Consider the following 21,932-nt stretch of genomic DNA (forward strand, 5'->3'; position numbering starts at 1 on the left):
GGTGGGGGGGGTACTACGTCACTAACAGAGGCAGGGCCCCACCAGTGGCACTCTCTCCACACCATCCCCTTGATCGCAATTCCCAAGGAAAGAACTAAGTAAGCAGAGTCCAGATATGTACAAGGAGCCATCACAGATGGCTCCAAAATTAGATCTTAGCAACTTCATGAGTATAAACATACTGATACTTAATATATCACTGCAAGCCACAGGAACTTCGTTTTGCTTCTTATAGGAAAAATAACATATATATATTTAGACTCACGCTGCTAAGGTTAAAGATAATTTCTTAAGATATGATTTAGTATAATTGATTTAGGAACACCCCAAAGAGGACAGTCTCTTTAAAATGCTGCCATCTTTTAACCAGCAGGAATAAATAATTTTTTTTTAAAAAGAAAAAAACCACTTACTGTTTCATCCCTTATCTATCCCCTAGGCCTGTCTTCCAAAAGTCCTCAGAAGGTCCCTGTTCGGCTATTTTAAATTCAGGTGATGTGTGATTTCCCTTCTTAAATTTAAAAATAGGCAACAAGATATACCTGAAGTCTAACTGACCAACAATCTAAAGACGGCTCAACCTGTAAGCCATTTGCTACGTAAACAATATTTATTCCCACATAAAAATAATCTAATTGGATCTTATTGTACCTTCTTCCTCCCCAAATCTAATGTGAATTTTTTTTTGGGGGGAGGCAAAATATAAGCATTTTCTAGAGAGTGCTGAACATCATTCCATAGGAAAACAATAAACATTATGTAGACCAACAGTAAACCACACAGATGATAGAAAATATTGACAAAAAGGCTAGTTTTCCATCACTCGTTTACAAGGCGGCCTTTGTACTTGAACACGCGGTGAACCCTATGGCAGCGGCCAGTGCTGACCGAGGGCAAGGCGCTCGTCAATCGGAGGGAGCGTTTCTCCAGAGGTGGAGAGCTGCCTGGATTCGGAAGTGCAGTCGAGACTCCATGGAGTAATCTTTGTAGTTGTTTCTGAAGGCAACGACAGGAAAACGATAAAGCTTTATTAACACTTAAACTGTACAGCGATCGAAACTTTGCTAACGACATGAATTGTATTAATAATAAAAATAGCTTTGTAGACCAAGGCATCCCTCCTTTCCCCTTCTGTGAGCTTTCCTGTGTGAAACAATGGATCTTGGGAAAACGCAGATGCTGCTTTCTGGGGGCACGGTGAGGGTGGGCATCACCTTCTGCCTTTCTCAAAGTCCCCTGTTGGTGGCTTTTGAGGAGCCAGCTTCTGCTGAATTGCCGGGCCATTTACAGAGCGAGAGAGAGAGGAGGCTAGGGGAGCGCTTTCTAAACAGTCCGACTCCCTTTTGTGAAATCTGAGCCTCGGGTGAATAGGATGAATCTGATCAGTCTCTCACACTGAAAACTTCAAACCACCCACCATGAGGCCCCAGGAGTGCCATCCCTGCACCTGTCTTTGAATCGCATCTGCGTGCAAGTTGGAACAGTTTGTGTGTGTCTAACATCAGTTAGTCAAATATTTGTCTTCGTATATAGTGTGCCTTTCTATGCTTTAAAAAAAGTACAGAAACACTTTCAGAAACATTAAAACACCTTGAACATAGTATTACAATAATAATAATATAATAATGCTTTGGTGTGTGCTACTAAGTACCACCCTGTGGTTACGAGAAACCACGGGGTCTGGGCCTGGCGTTTTTCTATAACAGGCTTTACGGGGTGGCTTGTAACTGCAGGTTGCACTTGACTCGGGGGTTCTTAAGGTGCAGAGTGATTGTACTTACTCCCATGCTCGCACTCAAGTAGCAGTGGTTCGGCCAGTACATATCGCGTGACAAGGGCACAGAAATCCACAGGTGATTTGGAGCACCCTAAGCATCCTGCTTAGAGCACCCATGCGGGCCTCCTCTGTGTAGCTGTCCAGCAGCAGTGGGAGGCACTGGCTTCAGCACTGACCTTTCCCTCATTCCCTTGGCCCATGGAGGAGCCAAAACTTAACTCATCACAGTGGCACTCATCCCTACCGCTCAACAGTCAGCACAGTCGCATCCAAAGCTGTGAGCATAAACCAAGCCGTGAATCTCAAAGTCAGCAGTTCAAAACCACCAGCCACTTCAAGACAGGAAGCTGAGGCTTCCTATTCCTTTAAAGAGCTACAGTACGCTGCCGACAGCCTCCCTACAAGGCACAGTCGACTCAATGGCAGAGTTTGGGTTTTGAGGGGCCGTTATCAAGGGTAACGCTATTACTGATTATACGTTTATTAATTCACAAGTATACACTGTCTCGGCTGCTGTCATTATCATGGTAACAACAACCTATCTCCGGGAGCCAGAGGGGTTGCAGGGCCTGACTTCCCGACTCCTTAGCAGTTACTTACCTGGCATTTTCTAGGGTTTTTATGGCCTTGTCGATGTCTCCTTGGCTTTGGTACAAAAATGCCAACTCAAACTGGGTGAATGGCACCAGGTAGTGGTCATACTTCAGTAGCTTTTCACTAAAAGAGCAAATAGAGAGCAACCTAGTTTTTCACAAAGCAAGAAACACCGTCACTCCACCGATTTCCCCTACGACTTGGAAGAGAAGTCCAGCACAAAGCCCATGAGCAGAGGACCTGCAACGCTTTGAGGGAAAAGTGCCATCCACCAGTTAAGGACTCTAATGAAACATGAGACAAATGTCTCATATATGGATGTTTTGTTTTATCCCTTAATCCAGAGGCAGCCCTGGTGACTGGTGACGTCCGCTCGCCCATAAGTAGGGGAGGGCTAGCGTTAGAACGTCAAAGCCAAAAGCTGGAAAGGGCAAGATGGCCCTCGTGAGCACGCGCGGGCCCAGGAAACGACTCCATTCAGAGATTTCCAAGAGCTGTGTTAGTTCTTACTGATGTACAGCTCCCAGTATGTTTTTGCGTCTTATAATACTTTAACGGGAGAAAGACAGCGCTTTGTATTCCAGGAAGAGTTATCATCTCAGGAACTCACAGGGGCAGTTCTACACCGTCCAACAGGGTCGCCGCCGTGGGTTGGCACTGCTCGATGGCAGTTAGTTTCAGTTATAATACTTTAAAAATTCACGAGGATTCTGGTCGACACTTGCTTCTTCACCAATAACACAAAGACTTTGGCTGCAATAGATATAGAAGCACTAGAAAGATATGTATAGATATACATTTATTTCTAGTGCTATTATATATTATATAATATTGTAGTCAAAGTGTGTGTGTGTGTGTGTGTGTGTGTGTGTGTGTGTGTGTGTGTGCGCGCGTGCACGCGTCTGTGCGCATACCACCCTCTCAAATGCCAGGCTTAGCTTCGGAAGGAAACTTGGTGCCAAACCAGAGCAAGCACGTACCATGAAAGGGACTAAAGTGCTGGTGGCACAATCCACAGGCAGGGAGATTTGCAACAAAGAACTAGGCCACAGAGCCTTGACCCTGTAGGAACCTCCTACAAGAGCTGCACACACCTCCACAAACATACACTCAATTATGTACAAAGCATAGCAGACCCACAGCTTCAATTGTAAGAACAGAAGCCGGAAAACAAGCAAGGTCAGACACAAGTTGAGGCAACCATGGGCAAATGGCAAGGAGCCTTTTCCAGTCGAGGTGCCTAAGACTGGGGAGCCAGGATTTAAAACTTGGCGGCTTTACAAGGAGCCCGGATTTCAGGCTTTTCTTGGGAAAGGACAGGGACGGTGGGCCCACACTGAGCAAAGCGAGAAACAACAGAGGTGTGGCCGCACTCTGGGAAGAAGATGCAGGGCTGCGTACCGCTGGGGCCCACCAGCCCTGAACTCTGCTTCTCTCGGGAAGGGCCTGCTTGGCTCTGTGAACTGCAGCTGCATGAGGGGCCAGGCTTCAGAACCCCGACGCCAGCCCACGTTCTGTAACGCTGTGGGACGTGGCCACCAGTGCTGGGGGGAGATTTGTAAAGAACCCGATGCAGATACAGAAGACAGTCCCCCGCCCTCATCACAGCATCTGTTTACCCCAACCCCGAGCGCCCGCCCGGCACAGCAGACACACACACAAGCCAACAGGGACTGACGCAGTCTCCCGGGGGCTTAGTAAAGCTCTGAGTCCGCTGGAGCGCCTGTCGGTCCTGCCAGCGACCTCGTTTTCATGTGTCGCCTCTGAACACCAACAGGAAGCTCACAAAGCCAAGGTCCAGTTTAAGGCTGTCATTTTGTTCGGCGAGAACAAAGACAGGGCCTCTGTTACAGCGACTCAAAGATCCAGCTGCAGGAGCGAGTGCCTTCTGCCGGGGGTCCCAGGGCAAGGCTCCAGACACCAGGAGGTGAGGCGGCACGGGCCACTGTCTGCAATTACCTCTGAATGATGTGGTTGAAACACAATTCCGCCTGCAGGGGCCGCTGGAGGTTCTTCAGACAACAGCCTTTCAAGAGCTTCACCAAGCACTCATCATCCGCGGAGTAGACATTCAAACCTTACAAGAAGCAGACACACGGGACAAGGAAAATACATTTTAAAATCTAAGGGAAGCAACATGAATGAGGGGAGGCCGGAGTGGAGATCCAAAGCCCATCTGTAGACAGTTGGACATCCCCTTACAGAAAGAAGGCTCACAAGGAAGAGACGAGCCAGTCAGGGTGCAGCATAGCACAGAGGAAACATACAACTTTCCTCTAGTTCTTTAATGCTTCCTCCCCCACACTATCAGGACCCCAATTCTACCTTACAAATCTGGCTAGACCAGAGCACATACACTGGTACAGATAGGAACTGGAAACACAGGGAATCCAGGACAGATAAACCCCTCAGGACCAATAATGAGAGTAACGATACCAGAAGGGTATGGGGAAAGTGGGGGGAGAAAGAGGGAACCGATCAAAATGATCTACATATAACCCCCTGCCAGGAGGACAGACAACAGAAAAGTGGGTGAAGGGACAGCGGTCGGTGTAAGACATGAAAAATTTTTTTCTAAATTAACAAGGATTCATGAGGGGGTGGGGATGAGGAGCTGATACCAAGGGCTCAAGTAGAAAGAAACTGTTTTGAAAATGATGATGGCAACATATGTACAAGTGTGCTTGGCGCAATGGATGGATGGATGGATTGTGGTAAGAGCTGTACGAGTCCCCAATAAGATGATCAAAAAAAAATCTAAGGGAAGAAGCACGAACAGCTCACTGGCTGTCACTCATCACATTCCTCACGGCCATCGAGTCGGTGCCAACTCAGTGACCCTAGAGGAGAGGGTGGGACTGCCCCTGTCAGTTTCCAAGACGCTAACTCTTCAGAGATTTTTTTTTTTAGAAAGGCCAGTCATTCTCCCAAAGAGCTACTGATGGCTTCGAACTGCTGACCTTGCCGTTAGCAACCCAACACAGAACCACTATGCCTCCTTTAAACTCAGGAGAACCCTGGCGTAGTGGCTGTGCTTTGCGATATACTAATCGCAAGGTCAGCGATTCAAATCCACCAGCCACTCCCGAGGGCGAAACATGAGGCTTTCTACTGCCATAAGATTTACAGATTGAGGACACCCAAAGGGGCAGGTCTGCCCTGTTCTATAGGGTTGCTCTGAGGCGCTACCGATTGGATGGCAGCGAGGTATGTCTTGCTACCTAAAATTCAATGGAAAACACGGTTTATAAAGGTTGCAGTTACTGTATTAGCATTCCATCCTAGCCAGATACAACAGGAACCTGAAGTCTAAACGTAGTAAGGGCTTTGCCAGCTCTCCAGACTGAAGCCCCAGGAGCAGGGCGGCTGCGTCCGCCCGTTGTCGTGGTTTACGGCGGCGCTGGCGTCAAAGCGGGAGCCGGTGGCACTCCCATCTGGAGAAGCAGATGGCCTCTTCCCCGTTAAAAATTCAGGAAGCACAATGCCCTCTCCACATCATTATGTCTACAACTGATTATCGAGTCTCCCAGGTTATGTTCTTTTGGGAGGAAATTATGCAATAAAATTAGACAAAATGGTTCTGAAGTGCATCAAATGCTCCCCCCAGCCCCCTCACTGCTTGCGAGAAATGTTAAGGCTTGTCCTTCACCAGGTTTTTTCTCTTGAAAATGCCGCTTCACCTTCGAGAGCCCAAGGCAATGTGCACTGAAACAGAAGTGGCGCTGTCTCCCGGACATGCCCCTGCACACTTGAACTCTGCTTTCTTCGCCAGTTACACTTGCTCAGGAAGTCATTCCAAGACGAGTAATTCATACATTTCAGGTTGTGATACACAGGTGGCAGAGGCCGTAAACTGAGCTAATGAGGACACGGTACCCTTCCTATGGAAATTTGCGTGCTTCTCCTGTAACACTTAAAAATCATCCTTCGGGCCTGCTGAGTTTTCAGTTGGTAAACTGTCCGTGGGAGGTCAACGGTGATGCTGACACCAACTCCATCCAAACGCACTGCCATCAAATGGACTCAGACTCCTAAGTTGGCTTTTCGGTGCTAAAAACAGGTAATCCTCACTTTGAACTCCTACACACTGATAGTTCTTTCTCCAAGAAATCCCTAAGTATCACTGCTCCCTGGCCTCTCCTGTTACTTTTAACTATGAACATTACACACGGTGCGTGTGCAGACACACACACACACACACAACCAATGTTTCTAATCATGTGGGCTTATTGAAATACACACTCAAAAAGCATGATCTCTCAGGGCCCAGAACTAAACCCTACAGTCCACAGTGGATGTTATCTTTTACTACCATTTCTGTGCATGCTATTAAGCTCAGTGTAGCATGTTATGAGCTGTTTGTGTTAGTCCAACATTCTGGTGCTCGGCGAAGGAGGATTTTGCCAAGGAGTGACCCGAACGTCCTAGGAAGTGAGAGCGCCAGTAAAGCCACGCTGAGTTTTCCTTGAGACAGAGTTGTGGCAAATGGGTTCAGGAAGACGGCCTGCCTCCCAGAACCTCCGAGAGCAACACCATGATCATTCCCCCACGCGGCAGCGAGCTCTCTGACGACTGCTTTCCTTCAGAGATGCTTTATGATGATACTCAACCCTATGCGCGCACTCACAGATGAACATCTCCCCACCGCTTCCGCTTTACATTCAGAAAAGAGTACCTTTACTTCCCTGTGTCTGCAAAACCCAGGAGCCTGCAAAGTTAGCTCTAGGAGACACGGGAGCGCCCGTGACAAGCTGAATGCCCAAAGCAGACGCGCCTTCTCCGTGTGCTGCCCTAAGTCCCAAATGACTGTCTTCCTCCCTGCCCCCGGCTTTCAGCAGCATGACTGAGGTATCATGCACCTATCACACAATTCGCCTGTTTAAAGTGTGCAGGTCAATGGATTTTGGTGTCACCACCTCCACAACTACACTTATGGGCATTTTCATCACCCCGTGCCCCTTAGCTATCGCCCCTCAGGATCCTCCTCTCCCCGCAACCACGCAGCTACTCTCTGTCTCCACGGCTCTGCCCATTCTGGACAAGTCGCGGAATTGGAGTCAGGCAGCGTGTGGTCTTTGGTAGCTGCTCTCTTTCATTCTGCAGAAGCCCCTCTAGGTTACAGCACGCATCACCCCTTCCTTCCTGTTGCTGCACCCCATCGATCGCCTGCCGCCTTTCAACTCAACTCTCTTTATCTTTTTTTTGAATCGGTTTATTGGGAGCGCTCACAGATATCATTGTTCAATAGTTCCATCACCTCAAGCAGTGTTGGACCATTGCTGCCACAATCCATTTCAAAACATTTTCTTTCTTCTAACTCGGGTTCTCTTGATGCACATAAATGACCATGGTAGACACGCACAGGGAAGGCACAAGTGAGTGTCAGGGGCGCAGAGACTGGGCTTTCTGGGCTCTTACTTTCCATACTTACTCTCATGTTGCAAAGCTTCCTCCGCCTTCTCAATCGTTATCAGCAAATTTTCAGAGAGGTCCTTTCTCTTGCTCACTACTGGGAAGCCATTCCAGACGTACATCATTTCCTAGCAAAGAAGAATGGAAAGCCATTTGTAATGGTGTGGGGTTATGCCAGGCCTTGGGGGTTTGTTTTGGTGGCGAGGAACCTGGAGACAGCATTTAGGAAGGCTTTCCTCAGCTGGAGTTTAGTGAGATAGTGTCCCATTCCCTCATGTTATGCCTTTTATATGGTGCAGTAATTCAATGTAAATACTTCCATTAACGTCATTCACTCATTCATTTAAGAAACACGTATTGGGAATCTACTGGTATTTAATCCTCTTGGAAAGAAGACAGAATGCTGATAAAGCAGTCAAGGTCATAGTGTAAACTGGGCTTATGGAACAATTCCACTTAATGTGCATTTCTGTTGATGTTTTTAAGTAAAGGGAAATATGTGTAAATGCCTGCCAGTGGTTTACATAAAACGGTTCCAAGAACATCATTGGAAATGAACATCAGTGCTATGTCACTGGGCCGGGACCTTTTCTACTATTAAAATATGTGGCAGACCAGGAATATAACCCAATATGCAGAGAACACGTCCACTGAAAGGCCATATGGCCCAAAGACAGCCCCTCGAAAGGTCCCTGGATGTTTTCTCATTGCGGATAACACTTAATGGGTCTTGAGGATGAGATTTTTGGGGGGATCAAAAGCAAATGCATTTTTGCTTGAAAATATTTTTTCTAATTTTCCGGGGAGGGCAGGTCAGATCTTGAAGTACATCAAAGGAAAGGAGGGGGCGGGGCTCACTCAAGTAGAGTGGCAACCAAGGTAGGCTTCCTTTACAAAGCTGGCAAGGAAGGGCCCACGTCCGGCCTTTGCAAGGTCTGATGCCTGGGACCAGACCAGCTCGACTCGGCCACTGGAGTTAAATTGATGTAGAAGAGTTCCTGAAAAATCAGAGCTTGCAGTAAGCCTCCTGGTTGCTGGCTGCCGTTCAGTCTATTCTGACTCATGGCAACCACAAGTTCAAGTCTATTCTCCACACATCCTGAATCATAGACCTGGAGACACAAATAGGGCGAGCTGACCTTTCCTAAGGCCTTTCTAAGTCAAAGCAGTACACAGTCACGCACACTGGAATCTAGCTAGGTCCGAGGGCTAAGAAAGAACTACAATGCCCTGGAAAGTGTCCAGGGAATTTTTGAGAGAAATAAAAAAAATATTTCCCAATGCAGATCACTTGATAATGACCCAGGGACCCATGCAATAGACCAGGAGCCATCCGATGCTGTCTGCCTGCAATGTTCCCAAGAATCAGAGGGGTTGGGTACATTCAGGAATGCCCACTAAGGAAATTCAAGTTGAAGTAAGACTTCTCCCAGAAGCATAACCAAACAGGAGACTGGTTAAGAATGGCAGGGCTAAGCATGCAGTGTCCACTGTGGTAGTCGACAGCCGGCCACTTGAGTTCCTCAGACCCTGAGATGCAGTCCCTCTAAAACGAGATGTTCGGAAAGTGCAGAATCCCCAGCAGGGGTCCATGAAGCAGTGTATCAAGGCAGGAATGTGAACCAGCAAGTTCATATTTTATGGATATGTTGAAAAGACAACATTTTGCATATATTTGATAAAGCAAACATAGTCTTTGCAATTAATTTCCTGTTTCCTTTTGCTAATGAGGTGACTTGAAAGTCTAAGATCACCTACGTAGCTTACATCCTAATTGTACTGAACAATGCCGCTCTTGAATCAGGTCTACGTTACGTTTACAACTTGACCTTGACTAAGTCAACTGAACCTCTCTGGGGAACTATACTCATCAATTTCTGGAGATAATTAACTGATGAGGGGGGACTTCAAAATATTCAAGCCCTTTAAAAAAAGGTTCATAAAAATTTTCCGAAGCTCCCTCATATGACTCATCAATAGCCTTTATCATAATGGCCTGGAATTGTCAATCTAAGAAAAATTAGCTATTTTAAAACTTATAATGAACAAATAAATTTACTCATAAATGAGTTTACCTTACCAAAATCACCTGAAGATGCTTGTAACTGAGCCAAACATCACAACAGAACTTTGATATATTCCCTGCTGCTATCAGTCCGCGGAGCATCGAGTGCACAAACAGAAAACAAGTAAGAGTTACATACTAGTGCTGGTAGGACGAGTTTCACAGGGGGGGCCAGCCCGGCAGCGTACCGGCGAGACTTCCTCACGGCGAACTTCTCGGTCGGGATAGATTTACCAGCAATTCTCTGCTTCAAGCTCTCCACCTGTCTGTGAGGGGTCCCAGCCGGCGCCCCCAGGGAAAGATGAGGTCGTTAGGACACACACATAAGGTCACCAGTGGTTTTCAGGGAACATGCCCCAGATCAGATGTCCATCATCCCCTGGGCCTGTGGGAAGTGCTCATTTCTAAGCCCCACTCAGATCGACTGAACCAAGGCTGGGGCCCGGCGATCTGGACTTTAATCCGCCCGCCAAGGTGATTCTGCTGTGCATTCCGGTTTGAGGACCACTGCGTTTACAACTCTCTCCTCTGTCCGAAGCTACCAAACCAAGGTGTGAGCTACCAAACCATACGAGGTCCAGGAAACCAGCTATCAATCTGGTCGAGAGCGTCTGTCAAGCAAGCAGGAGATATCCCACAGTACTTCTCCCTCCATTCTCTACACTGCCATGACATTCCTCTTTATCCTGCTCCGTAAGTATGGCACAGATCTATAAAATGACGTGGCTCAAAATAGGCGGTCAAGTAATTTATCAGCGGTCCAATTGTTTCCCGGTACAGGCGACACTGGACACTGGACAACCCGCTATGGGCGCACAGCCTGTTGACACATTTCCTCCTTCCAAGCAGGGTGTTCACAACGTGAGAGTAGCAGGGAGGGACTCCGTGTTTCCTGCAAGTGCTTCCACGTGCATCACTCTGAAAAGGAACCAAACAGGCTGCCAAGAAAGACAGACGGGCCACGTCCAGTTGAGAAAAAAAACATTCCGCTCTTACGGCAGGCTTGTGTTCAGGTATTTGGGGACACAATTTAGGGGCAGGGATCTTGCCCCAGGATGTCCATGCATGGAATGTCCACTCACATCAGCGGAACAGGCAGTGGGCATGTGTGTGTGTGTTGGGGGGAAGAGAGAGAAACATGAAAACTCAGACATGAAAATCCATGGTTTAAAGATCAGAGTTTGAATGAACAGAACATTGGTTCCGTGGACCACACAAAAACGCCCTGGTGGCCCAGTGATTATGAACTCAGCTGATGGTCAAGAGGCTGGCAGTCGGAGCCCACCCAGTGGTTCCACTCAAGCCAGGCCTGCTGATCTGTTCGGTAACGATGAAGGCCAAGAAAAGCCCATGGGGCACTTCTGCTCTGTCCTTGAAGGTCTTGACAAAGTGAGGACCCACTCAACTGCACCCAACAACAAGAGAGTAGGTGCTCAACAGAAGGGTGGTTTGTAGAGTTAAGCCTTATTTGTAAAGGTTATGGACAGATGGACAGACAGTGGAATACTGGTCTAATGAAGTCCAACAGACTACCTCACAGCAGAGCCTCTTCAATTTATGATATGCTCATGGAAACTAAGAATATGATATACTTCGTTTTTAAAGTGTATTTGATCGTGGAATGTACATTCTATTTACAGCGATAGTGACCATCTTTTGATAGTTACCATTCTAGAAAACTTTGTTCAAAACTGAGTAGTAAAAATCCAGAAACAAAACCCCACGCCCAAGACACACACAAAAAGAACAAGTTCTCAAGATTCCCAGTCACACCGAGTGGCTGTAAAATCCTCCTAAAAGGATGGCATCATTGGTGCTGGGCTAAATACCCCGTTTTCAGCTTTCCTGTACAACGGTGAAGTAAACTGAGCAGCAGGAAGGTAAAGCAGGGCGACCCTCTGGAGCTGTACCTGAGCTGACTGGGAGGGACCTGCCTGCTCACCGCTACACGGAGGAGGGTCTTTGTTCGGGTCTTGCTTACCTGAATAACGTGACCACGTTCTCTTGAGTGGGCGCTCCATCCTTCTCTGGAAGCATACTCAGAATGGAAGCTTTCAGGAAGACGTATGTCGCCTGGAGGAAGAGAAAAGTGTCTCGTGACGGTGTAGCCCTAAGGTGTGGCATTTCTACCACAATGACCTACAAACCTTCCAGAGGCATCAAACAATCAGGGACAAGAGAAGTCGTGTATTACTTGTTCTAAATGAAAATAACACTTTCGTTTTAACTTGGACCACATCTCTAGCATATAACTACAAGTTTTCGTGACTGAGAAAAGAGACCATGCCTCTCCCAAACAGATCAGAACTAATTGTGATGATCCTAAAAGTCTAATCACCAAGACATCAGAAAGTTTAAGGGCAGCTCATCTTTAGAGGAAAAACTACTCCTTTTAACAGATTTTTTTTGAAGCTGCAGCACTGAGTATCATGCCCATTAGCAGAAGGTACTTAATGTCTATTGCCTGCATGGGTGGATTGCTAAGTTGAAAACATAGTTTTGACGTCATACTATTGCACGATTGTCCTAAATGAAGATCATTCTGGTCGCTTACTGGCAAACAGGTGACGTAAATGGAAACATTGACATTTACCTTGGACCATTTACTCTCTTTGCAAAGCAGATCTGAATAGTAATATGCCTGCATCCAGTTTTGTTGGAAAATGCAAATCCACATCAGCTCCCAGTAACAGAGATGGTGAAACTGTTTCCACTCTTCCTGAACTGAAATGCATTTTTGGAATATTTCTTGTGCCTATAAGTCAATTGCATAAAGCTGATCATCCAGATACTAGATAAGGAGATAATAACCTAATGGAAAAATACATAAGATGCTTTGTACTAAGAGAACAAAAGTATCAGTCATTAAACCATTCAACATAACATGTTCTTTTTCACATAGGCAATGATACCATTGTGTGCCACTTTGTTATTTAGCTCTGAGATGGGGCCTTGGCACTTTATAACATGGCAGGGTTGCTTCCCAAGGAAAGCTCAAAGTACACAAGCACTTTAAGCAAAGACTAACATATTTGGGCTCCTGAGAAGTCAAAGCTAGGTAGGATGAAACACTTCCTAAGCAAAATTAAAGCTGAGCAAAATTATTCCTGAGCCAAAGTATCCAATCCATACAGAAGTAACAAAGAATTAATTTTTAGCATATAGCAATCTTTAGAAATCCTTAAGAAAAAAGGTAACTCAATGGGAAAATTAGCAAAGACGAATGGACTAATCAGCAAAAAAGATATGCAAACACAATATACACATGAAGAAACCTGTAAACAGATAATATAAATTAAAATTTTTAATTCTATCTTTTTTGGAGGGGGGCCAGCAACTTGCAAAAATAAAAAGATGGATAATTTACTCAGTTCTGGCAAACAGACTTGGAAATAAATATTCTTATCCCCTAGAGGGATATAAATTGACACTGCCTTAAGAGGACAATTCTGCTGGCTTTACCAAAATGCATGTATCTTCGACTTATCACAATCTGTCTGACATAAATAAGCCTGTGCACACAAATGTACAATAAGGATGTTTACAACAGCAGCCTTGTCAGAAGTGGCTAAATGTCTTAGCAATAGCAGATTGCTCTCACAGTTTAGTTAAGTATGATACATCCATCCATGGAATGAAACCTCGCCATCAAAAAAGAAAGGGAGATTTAGATACACTGACCTGAAATACAACCAAAATGCATTGTAGGGAGGAACAAAAAAGAATACTGTATTTGATTCCATTTCTTTTTTGTTTTGTTTTGATTCCATTTCTACATACGAAATTGCCTATGTATATATTTCTATGAAATACTCCTGACTCTTCTACCTCTGACCACAAAGCCCCTTCCGTGAGGGACTCTGATGATGAGGCTAGCCCACTGCAGAAGAGGGCTAGCCTCCAAAGCGGCAGGTGATGCAGAAACTGGTGAGTCAACTGCTTCCAAGATTCCTGTAAATGTCTTACAAGTCATCTTGCATGATCTACCTTGAACTGCCTCCTGTATGTGATCTATTAACATAGACTGTATTTAGCGATCTATGTTACGTCACAGAAATACATACACACAATGAAAATCTGGCTTTTGAATTATGGTGCCCCCACCCCCACTCCCACCACCTTTATTTGGGTCTGGTCCATTTAGCTGCAAGTTGAAGGGGTAAGTGAAGAACTCTACAACATGGACGACTCCCCCAGAAGCCCCTCAAGATAAATTACCGCTTCGACATTCCCCTTCAGCAGCTCTATCCGGGCATGATAGAACAGCATGAGCGAGCCCTGCGGGGAGGGGAGAGGAGACACTGCTCAGAAATCGGGGCGGCTCAGCTGCGTCAGTGGAGCTGAAACGGACACGGAAATAGGAGGCATACGTTTGGGAACTGCCGGAGGAAGGGTGCAAGGAGGCTCTCGGCTTCCACGATATTCACTTCCCCGGTACCTAAAAAGTCAACAGGAGAAGCCTCAGTCTCCAGAAGATGAGGACAACAGCCCCCAAACACCATTCACGCATAACAAGGACTACTTCATCCCGGAAAATGGGAAACTCGTGATGGGTCGTTTTCACACTTGGGAACTAAATATACACGCTTCACCTGCAACTTTAGTTTAAGAGAACTTATGGCAGATGGATTCAGTCTTTATACTAAAGTAGTAATAACGTGTATCAAATTCTTTTTTAAAGCAGAAAGGACACATTTTTTAAATCAAATAAAAGAAGCCACTCCACCCTCCTGCTAAACATTAATATGAGGATATCTAATTAAAACAAAATTTCTAGGAAGCACATCTTTGTGATCCAAGGATTATAAATAGTAAAATCTAAGATGAAAGGAGGTAATTGTATTAGAGCTTAATTCTGAGCACCTGGTTTACAGAGGGCTATGGCTGACAGGGAAAGTCTAAACCCGACACAGACTAAGATTCCATTACGTTCCCTCTGACCACTGACCAAGCACATGAACAGCCATGCCTTTGGAGAGCGTGCACTGGAAAGTGAATTCATGCAGACATAGGTATGTTAAAATTTACCACGTTGTCATTTGTTTTTTACCTTTTGACAAAGTTGTTCTAGTTTTTATTATTTTCTTTCTTTTGGATTGAGGTTTTTCTCTATTTCGTTTTGTTATTGTTGGAGGCTTTCTTAGTATGACTTTCTTTACATGAAATCTAAGACATGTAAGTCTACAGAGACAGTAGCTAGATTAATAGTTTTGTAGGGGTGCGGCAGGGGAGGTTGGGGGGAAATGGGGAGCTAATAAATAATGAGTGAAAGTGCAGGAAATGTTCTCAAGTTTATTTTGGTGGTGACTGAACAATTCTTCTTTTTCCCCCTTCTTTTTAAAATCATTGTATTGGGGGCTTGTACAACTCATCACAATCCATACTTCCATCCATTGTGCCAAGCAGATTTGTACATTTATTGTCATCATTTTCAAAGCATTTTCTTTCTACTTGGACCCTTGATATCAGCTCCTCATTTTTCCCCTCCCCTCCCCTGCCCGCCCTCTCTCATGAACCCTTGATAAGTTATAGATTATTATTTTCATCTTATTTTCTTACATCTTCCTATGTCACCCTTTACCCACTTTTCCATTGTTCATCCCTCTGAGAGGATATGTTGATCCTTGTGATCAATTACCCCTTTCTTTACCCCCACCCTCCCCTAATCCTCCTGGTATCTCTACTCTCATTGTTGGCCCTGAGGGGTTTATCTATCCTGGATTCCCTGTGTTGCGGGCTCTTGTCTGTAGCAGTGTGCATGTTCTGGTCTAATCCGATTTGTAAGATAGAACTGAAGTCATGATAGTGGGGGGAAGGAAGCATTAAAGAACTAGAGGAAAGTTGTGTGTTTCATTGGTGCTATACTGCACCCTGACTGGCTCAACTCTTCCTTGTGACCCTTCTGTGAGGGAATGTCCAAATGTCTACAGATGGGCTTTGGGTCTCCACTCCACACACCCCACCCCCACCCCACCATTCACACTGGATATGATTTTGTTCTGGGTCTTAGATGCCTGATACCTGATCCCATCGACACCTCATCATCACACAGGCTGGTGTGATTCTTTCATGTGGGCTTTGTTGCTTCTCAGCTAGATGGATGCTTGTTTATCTTCAAGCCTTTAAGACCCCAGACGCTCTAACTTTTGATAGCCAGGCACCATCGGTTTTCTTAACATTTACTTATGCACCCATTTTGTCTTCAGTGATTGTGTCGGGAAGGTGAGCATCACAGAATGCCAGATTATTAGAACAAAGTGTTCTTGTGTTGAGGGAATACTTGAGTCGAGACCCAATGTCCATCTGCAATCTTAATTCTTAACATATAGATATAAAAACATAGATCTATTCCCCTCTTCTCATATATAAGTATATTTACATAAGTACATTCCTGTATCTAGACTTCTATCAATGTCCTTTGCCTCCTGGTTCTTTCCTCTATTTCCTTTCACTTTCCTCCTGTGCCTTCATTCAGCCTTCATTCAGGTCTAGCCATTCCTCTCTGTTACATTGCCCTTGATCAAGCCCCACTAGGCATCCCACGCCCTTCTCTCCATTGATTTTAGTTCACTTGTTGTTCCCTTGTCTCTTGGGCTGGTGAGACACAATTCTTAATCTTTGCTTTTAAAAAGTAAACATACTACTAGCTCTTACTGATTATTTTTCTCGATTATTATTTACTCATTGGGCGCAAGATAATCAACTCTCAAGGAAGGAAAATGCAAGGCAGTCCTTACCAAGTATTAGACAGATATAGGTATGAAAGGCTAGTATAGTTAAGCAGCACAGAGGAGCCCGCATGCTTCTTCCTGATGCCCCTTCTTGTAACTGCATGAGTCCCAACTCCTGTGGGGATTAAGCACGTGTTAGGAGTAGAAGAGTAGAATTACACACCACTTCCAGAACCTAGAATGTCAGGACATGTGTTCTCACCCCTCATAAAGGTGGCGCTTACTTTTTCTTGACCTTAGAATGGTGCTGAGGCTTTTGTGTTGATAAATAGAAAATTTACATTAGTACCTAGCATAAGGCAACCTCACAAGTTCTTTGCATTGTATTATTCTAGATCAGCAGTTCTTTAGGGGTCGAACAACCCTTTCACAGAGGTTGCCCGATTCATGAGAGTAGCAAAATTACAGTTATGAAGTAGCAATGAAAATAATTTTATGGTTGGGGGGTCACCACACATGAGGAACTGTATGAGAGGGTCATGGCATGAGGAAGGGTGAGAACCACTGCTCTAGACACAGCAGCATGGAATTACTCTTTCACATACACACTACGATGTCTCTGATGAAAATATCAACTCTTTAATATGTAATAAGATGTGAATAAAAGATAATTCTACATCTCAGAACTTAGATAACCAAGGTGAAAGTGTTTTCATTTCAGCGGAAAAGCCGCTGCTAAATTCTGGAAATTACCACTCTAGCTATGAAGACATGTTTGCATTGCCCAACCCCGTCAAAGCCGATATAAAATTAAATGTGTACCCTGTTTCCAGAAAAGCCAATAAATTCTAGTAGTCTGATGATCCTTGCTGGTAAAAGGGACAGCATCTTAAAAAAAAAAAAAAGACAGATGCATGCATGCCAAATAACGTACCATGTCAGTGTCTCAACAAGATGAAAATTGCAAGTTAAAAACTACTAGACATTCTCAATGATCACTTATACTACAGTTATTCCTATAGTTATTACTTACTTACGATTTAACTTCACTTAGTAAAGATATTTAAGTCTGAAAAAATAGGCTGATTTTTTCCAGGACTCTTTAACGAACACATGAAGTGATGGAAAGATAGGAAGGTGGCTAGCTGCTCAGAGCCCACCACCTCCAAACAGGTTTCTTTAATCTTCAAAGGAAGATTAAAGAGTCTTGTTTAGTGGTCACGTGTCTGTATGGGTCCATCACGCTGTGTCATTTTCACCCCAATCCAAGTCAAACCTTGATTAAAATCTCAAAATCTCTAATGTATCACAACTGGATAGGTCTCTACTCAGACTCTTCTTCGCCACTAGCCAAAATATACTAAAAGCTGTTGCCACAGCGTCAATTCTCACCCATGGTGACCCCACAGGGGCCAGAACACAACTGCCCTCCCCAGGGTGTTCTGGTGCTGCCAGATCTTTGTTCAGCTGTGTTCCTAAGAAGAATCGAACCTCCAACCTTTTGGTTAGCAGTTATTTGTCAACTATTTGTGCCACCCAAGGACTTACAAAACCATCTCTGAAGTTATATTGTTCCTCACCAATTTCTCCAGCACTGCCACTATCAAAGCAACAATATTTATGACACTGAAATGGAACTGGATTCTAAGATCTTTCTGACTAAAAACCTTACAGGATGCTTCCGGACAACCCAGGGGGAGTCTGAGCATGTGCAGACAAGCACAACGCATACTGGCCGAAGTCCCACTAGGTCAAAGCACAGGAAACCTCACTGTCCGAGGGTCACTTGTCGGTCAGGCCCAGTGAAGAGTTTTAGGTTAGGGTCACGGGTTATACAAAAAGCACTGAACACGGTCGGGTCTTCTATAATAAACCCTGGCTTCTTTGTAATTCTTTCCTTACCAAGTTAAATGCTCCTATTCCAAGTTTCACACCCCCTTCAAACTCATAGAAGAATTGCTGCTCAACTTTCTTCTTCTCAATTACCTGCAAGATCGAAAGGCATTCCCTGGATTGGGGAAGAAGAAGAAAAGTAGTTGTGTTTACTATAACTTTAAAAGTTAATGTTAACAAAAATAATTTGTTACATCATTCAAACCTGCTAAGGATGATACTTATACGAGGGGCTTCAATAGGTCAGTGGGGAGATCCCAGTGTCTGGTAACTACATTCTTCCACATGCTTTCTGAGGCCCCCTCATCAAAATGTAGTCAACCCAATCACCCGTGCAGTCACCACCCATCTGTCAGTGGGGGCTCCCGTATTGCTAGGATACTGAATGTATTTCAGTGGGGCTTCCAGACTAAGACGAGGAAGAAAGGTCTGGTAGGCTACTTCTGAGAAGCAGCCAACCAAAGCCCTGGAATCAGAACCTGGTCCTGTCTGTAACCAATCCTGGGAAGGGCACAGGACCAGGAAGAGTGGGTCCGCTGTCCCTGGGGATCACTGTCAGTTGGGAGTGCAGTCGGCAGACAGCACAACAACACATCTACGGCTGTGACACCCAGCACTAAGGAGTTCTGTGGAATCCATGCCACAGAGGCATGATTTGAATTTAATCATTAGGTAAGTACAAACTGAAAGATGTTCTTCAAAATAACTAGCCAATCATCTTGAAAACTTCCAAGGTCATGAGAAGCTGAGGCTCTAAGCTATGTGAACACTAATAATAAAAAAAATGAATACTTTTATTAAATTCAGACAAAGTAAATTCCAAGATGAGGAATATTTTGATAGTCAAATAGGGACATTTCATAATTATAAAAGAATAAGTTTGATGAGCTAGTCAGGGTGCAGTATAGCACCGATGAAACATACAACTTTCCTCTAGTTCTTTAATGCTTCCTCCCTACCCAATTATGACCTCAATTCTACTTTACAAATCGGATTAGACCAGAACATGCACACTGCTACAAATAAGAGCCCGCAACACAGAGAATCCAGGATAGTTAAACCCCTCAGGGCCAGCAATGAAAGTAGAGATACCAGGAGGATTACAGAAGGGTGGGGGTGAGAAAGGGGTAATTGATCACAAGGATCAATATACAACCCCCTCCCGGGGGGTACGAACAATAGAAAAGTGGGTAAATGGTGACAGAGGAAGATGTAAGATATGAAAATAATAATCTTAACTTATCAAAGGTTCATGAGGGAGGCTGGGGGAGGGAGGGAGAAAATGAGGAGGTGATATCAAGGGTTCAAGTAGAAAGAAAGACTTTGAAAATGATGATGGCAATGTATGTACAAATGTGCTTGACATAATGGATGAATGTATGGTTTGTGATGAGATGTAAGAGCCCCAATAAAAGTATTAAAAAATAAATAAGTTCATCAGGAAGCAAAAGCAATCATAAATATAAACAAAGAAACAAAAAAAACCACCCTCATTATCACTGAATTCATTCTAACCTATCCTGAGCCTATAGGGGCAGGGTAAAACTGCCCTGGAAACTGCAGGACAGATAAGCCCCTCAGGACCAGTAATGAGAGTAGTGATACCAGGAGGGGAAGGGGAAGGTGGGGGAGAAAGGGGGAACCAATCACAATGATCTACATATAACCCCCTCCCTGGGGGACGGACAACAGAAAAGTGAGTGAAAGGAGACATTGGACAGTGTGAGACATGAAAAATAATAATTTATAAATTATCAAGGATAAGGGAAGGAGGGGGGGATAAGGAACTGATACCAAGAGCTCAAGTAGAAAGCAAATGTTTTGAAAACAATGATGGTAACAAACGTACAAATGTGCTTGACACAATGTATGGATTGTGATATGAGTTGTATGAGCCCCCAATAAAATGATTAAAAAAAACACACCAAAGCCCTTGAGGGTTTCAGAGACTGTGGATCTTTATGGGAATAAAAATCTCATCTTTCTCCAGAGAAGCAGCTGGTGGGTTTGAGTTGCTGCATTTGCTTAATCCACTGTGACACCAGATTCAACATGTATCAAGCAAATGAAGAGAGGAAAAGATGATTCCATATTAAAAGTTGGAGATTTAACATTCTGAGTGATTGCTAGAACTAGATTAAAATAATAATCATTAAGGAAATAGAAGCCATAGTCCACGTTAATTAAGCAAACGCCCAACCATAACAAAATAATGCATTAGCACAAATAGAGAACATCGCCATCATTTCGGAAGGTTCTATGAGCTAGCACTGCTCTAGGGGCTAGGTCAAAATCACACCTGCCATTTTATCTGTTGCTTTGAGGAGTGAAAAAGTAAGATGATCTAAGCAGAGGTTAAGCCCGTGGTTTTCTCTCCAGGTACTTTTCCTTCTTAATGTCTATCTCAACTTAATTCTATTGCCCTGTGGAATGGACACCCACATGCCCAGTACGTCAAAAATCAAGTACATTTTTACTACCATCAATATAATTTTTTAAAGGCCTATTTAGTTTATGAGAATTTAGAAATACAAAGAGATCCAGAGCATGAGAATCAGTTAAAACCCAGATTGTGATGTTTAACTTACTTATATATTTGGTAACTTGTCCTAATTTTGAGGCCACCTCTGATGAAGTTGATCATATTTTCATCCTGAAAACAATTCAATTACGTAATTAGATCATCTGCCAGCCGGGTCTTAACCTGCCCTCACAACCGTGTATTTGTATAATTACTGTAACTAAGCACTATCTTTCTGGGCAGAATTCTGAAATTAGCACCTCCGTTTTGCTTTCCATCTGATATATTTGTATTATTGCTGTGATTTTTCCTTTCATGTTAAAGAGATCAACAAAAAGAGAGCATTTTAATCATCCCTGAATTGCATTATGCTATTAAAGAAGTAATCTTCACTAATTTGGAGCCAAATGGTTTGTTCTAAGTCTACTGTAATAGTCATTATCATCTCCTAAACTCTTTGTATCTTCCGGCTTCAATAGATTCCAAAATGGCTGACCTCAAGAACAGGTTCTAAGGCCAACCTCTCCTCCTCCAAGGAAAGGGCGGGGCTGCGCTTTCCCGGGGCACTCCAGCTGGCAGCATCAAGCAAGCAGTGAGACCAGACCACACACTCTGGCTCTGGACGCAGAGCTGGCGATGTCATTAACTGATGGATTTGTTCTTAAAAAAACAAAACAAACCCCTTCAGTTCTGTTTCCAGGAGGGTCATCCACCACGAAATTGAGGCAGCTGGCCCCAAAGAGGGCCATTTGAGAGTGAGGCCTTTAGGGACTCTGAGAAAGCCTTTGAATAGATGCTATCAAGCAGCCGCCTGAAGGGAACTGCTCTAAGAAACGGGCCAGGAAGGCCGTCTCCTGCTGCACACTTCCAGGCTCTTGCTATGGGGAAGACGCTTGGCATCTTGTTCCGGTGCACGTAAGCATCCTTCTGCAGCCAACATAAGAAAGAAGAACTGATTTCCCTGTTCACTTCGCTAATTACTTAAATAGTTAACAGGTT

At 44.4% G+C, this 21,932-nt stretch overlaps 1 protein-coding gene across 2 annotated transcripts in view; it reads right to left on the bottom strand.

Annotated features, from left to right (window-relative positions):
• Positions 1 to 14: 14 nt before the first annotated feature.
• Positions 15 to 21,932, bottom strand: part of TTC39B (tetratricopeptide repeat domain 39B) — a 102,705-nt gene continuing 80,787 nt past the window's right edge. For both annotated transcript variants that reach the window (XM_045289219.1, XM_045289221.1), the window contains 13 exons: positions 21,001 to 21,065; positions 18,422 to 18,527; positions 17,342 to 17,407; positions 16,586 to 16,694; positions 14,219 to 14,286; positions 14,067 to 14,126; positions 12,442 to 12,603; positions 11,830 to 11,921; positions 9,988 to 10,114; positions 7,803 to 7,911; positions 4,331 to 4,448; positions 2,378 to 2,494; positions 15 to 996 (listed from right to left, as the gene is read on the bottom strand). In XM_045289219.1, the coding sequence (XP_045145154.1) occupies positions 906 to 996; positions 2,378 to 2,494; positions 4,331 to 4,448; positions 7,803 to 7,911; positions 9,988 to 10,114; positions 11,830 to 11,921; positions 12,442 to 12,603; positions 14,067 to 14,126; positions 14,219 to 14,286; positions 16,586 to 16,694; positions 17,342 to 17,407; positions 18,422 to 18,527; positions 21,001 to 21,065 (1,290 nt within the window). In that variant the 3' untranslated portion in view covers positions 15 to 905. The remainder of the gene's footprint in view (positions 997 to 2,377; positions 2,495 to 4,330; positions 4,449 to 7,802; positions 7,912 to 9,987; positions 10,115 to 11,829; positions 11,922 to 12,441; positions 12,604 to 14,066; positions 14,127 to 14,218; positions 14,287 to 16,585; positions 16,695 to 17,341; positions 17,408 to 18,421; positions 18,528 to 21,000; positions 21,066 to 21,932) is intronic.

This window comes from Echinops telfairi, unplaced genomic scaffold, assembly GCF_000313985.2.
Source record: "Echinops telfairi isolate 266 unplaced genomic scaffold, ASM31398v2 ScPeMD7_25;HRSCAF=90, whole genome shotgun sequence".
NCBI classification, from domain to species: Eukaryota; Metazoa; Chordata; class Mammalia; order Afrosoricida; family Tenrecidae; genus Echinops; species Echinops telfairi.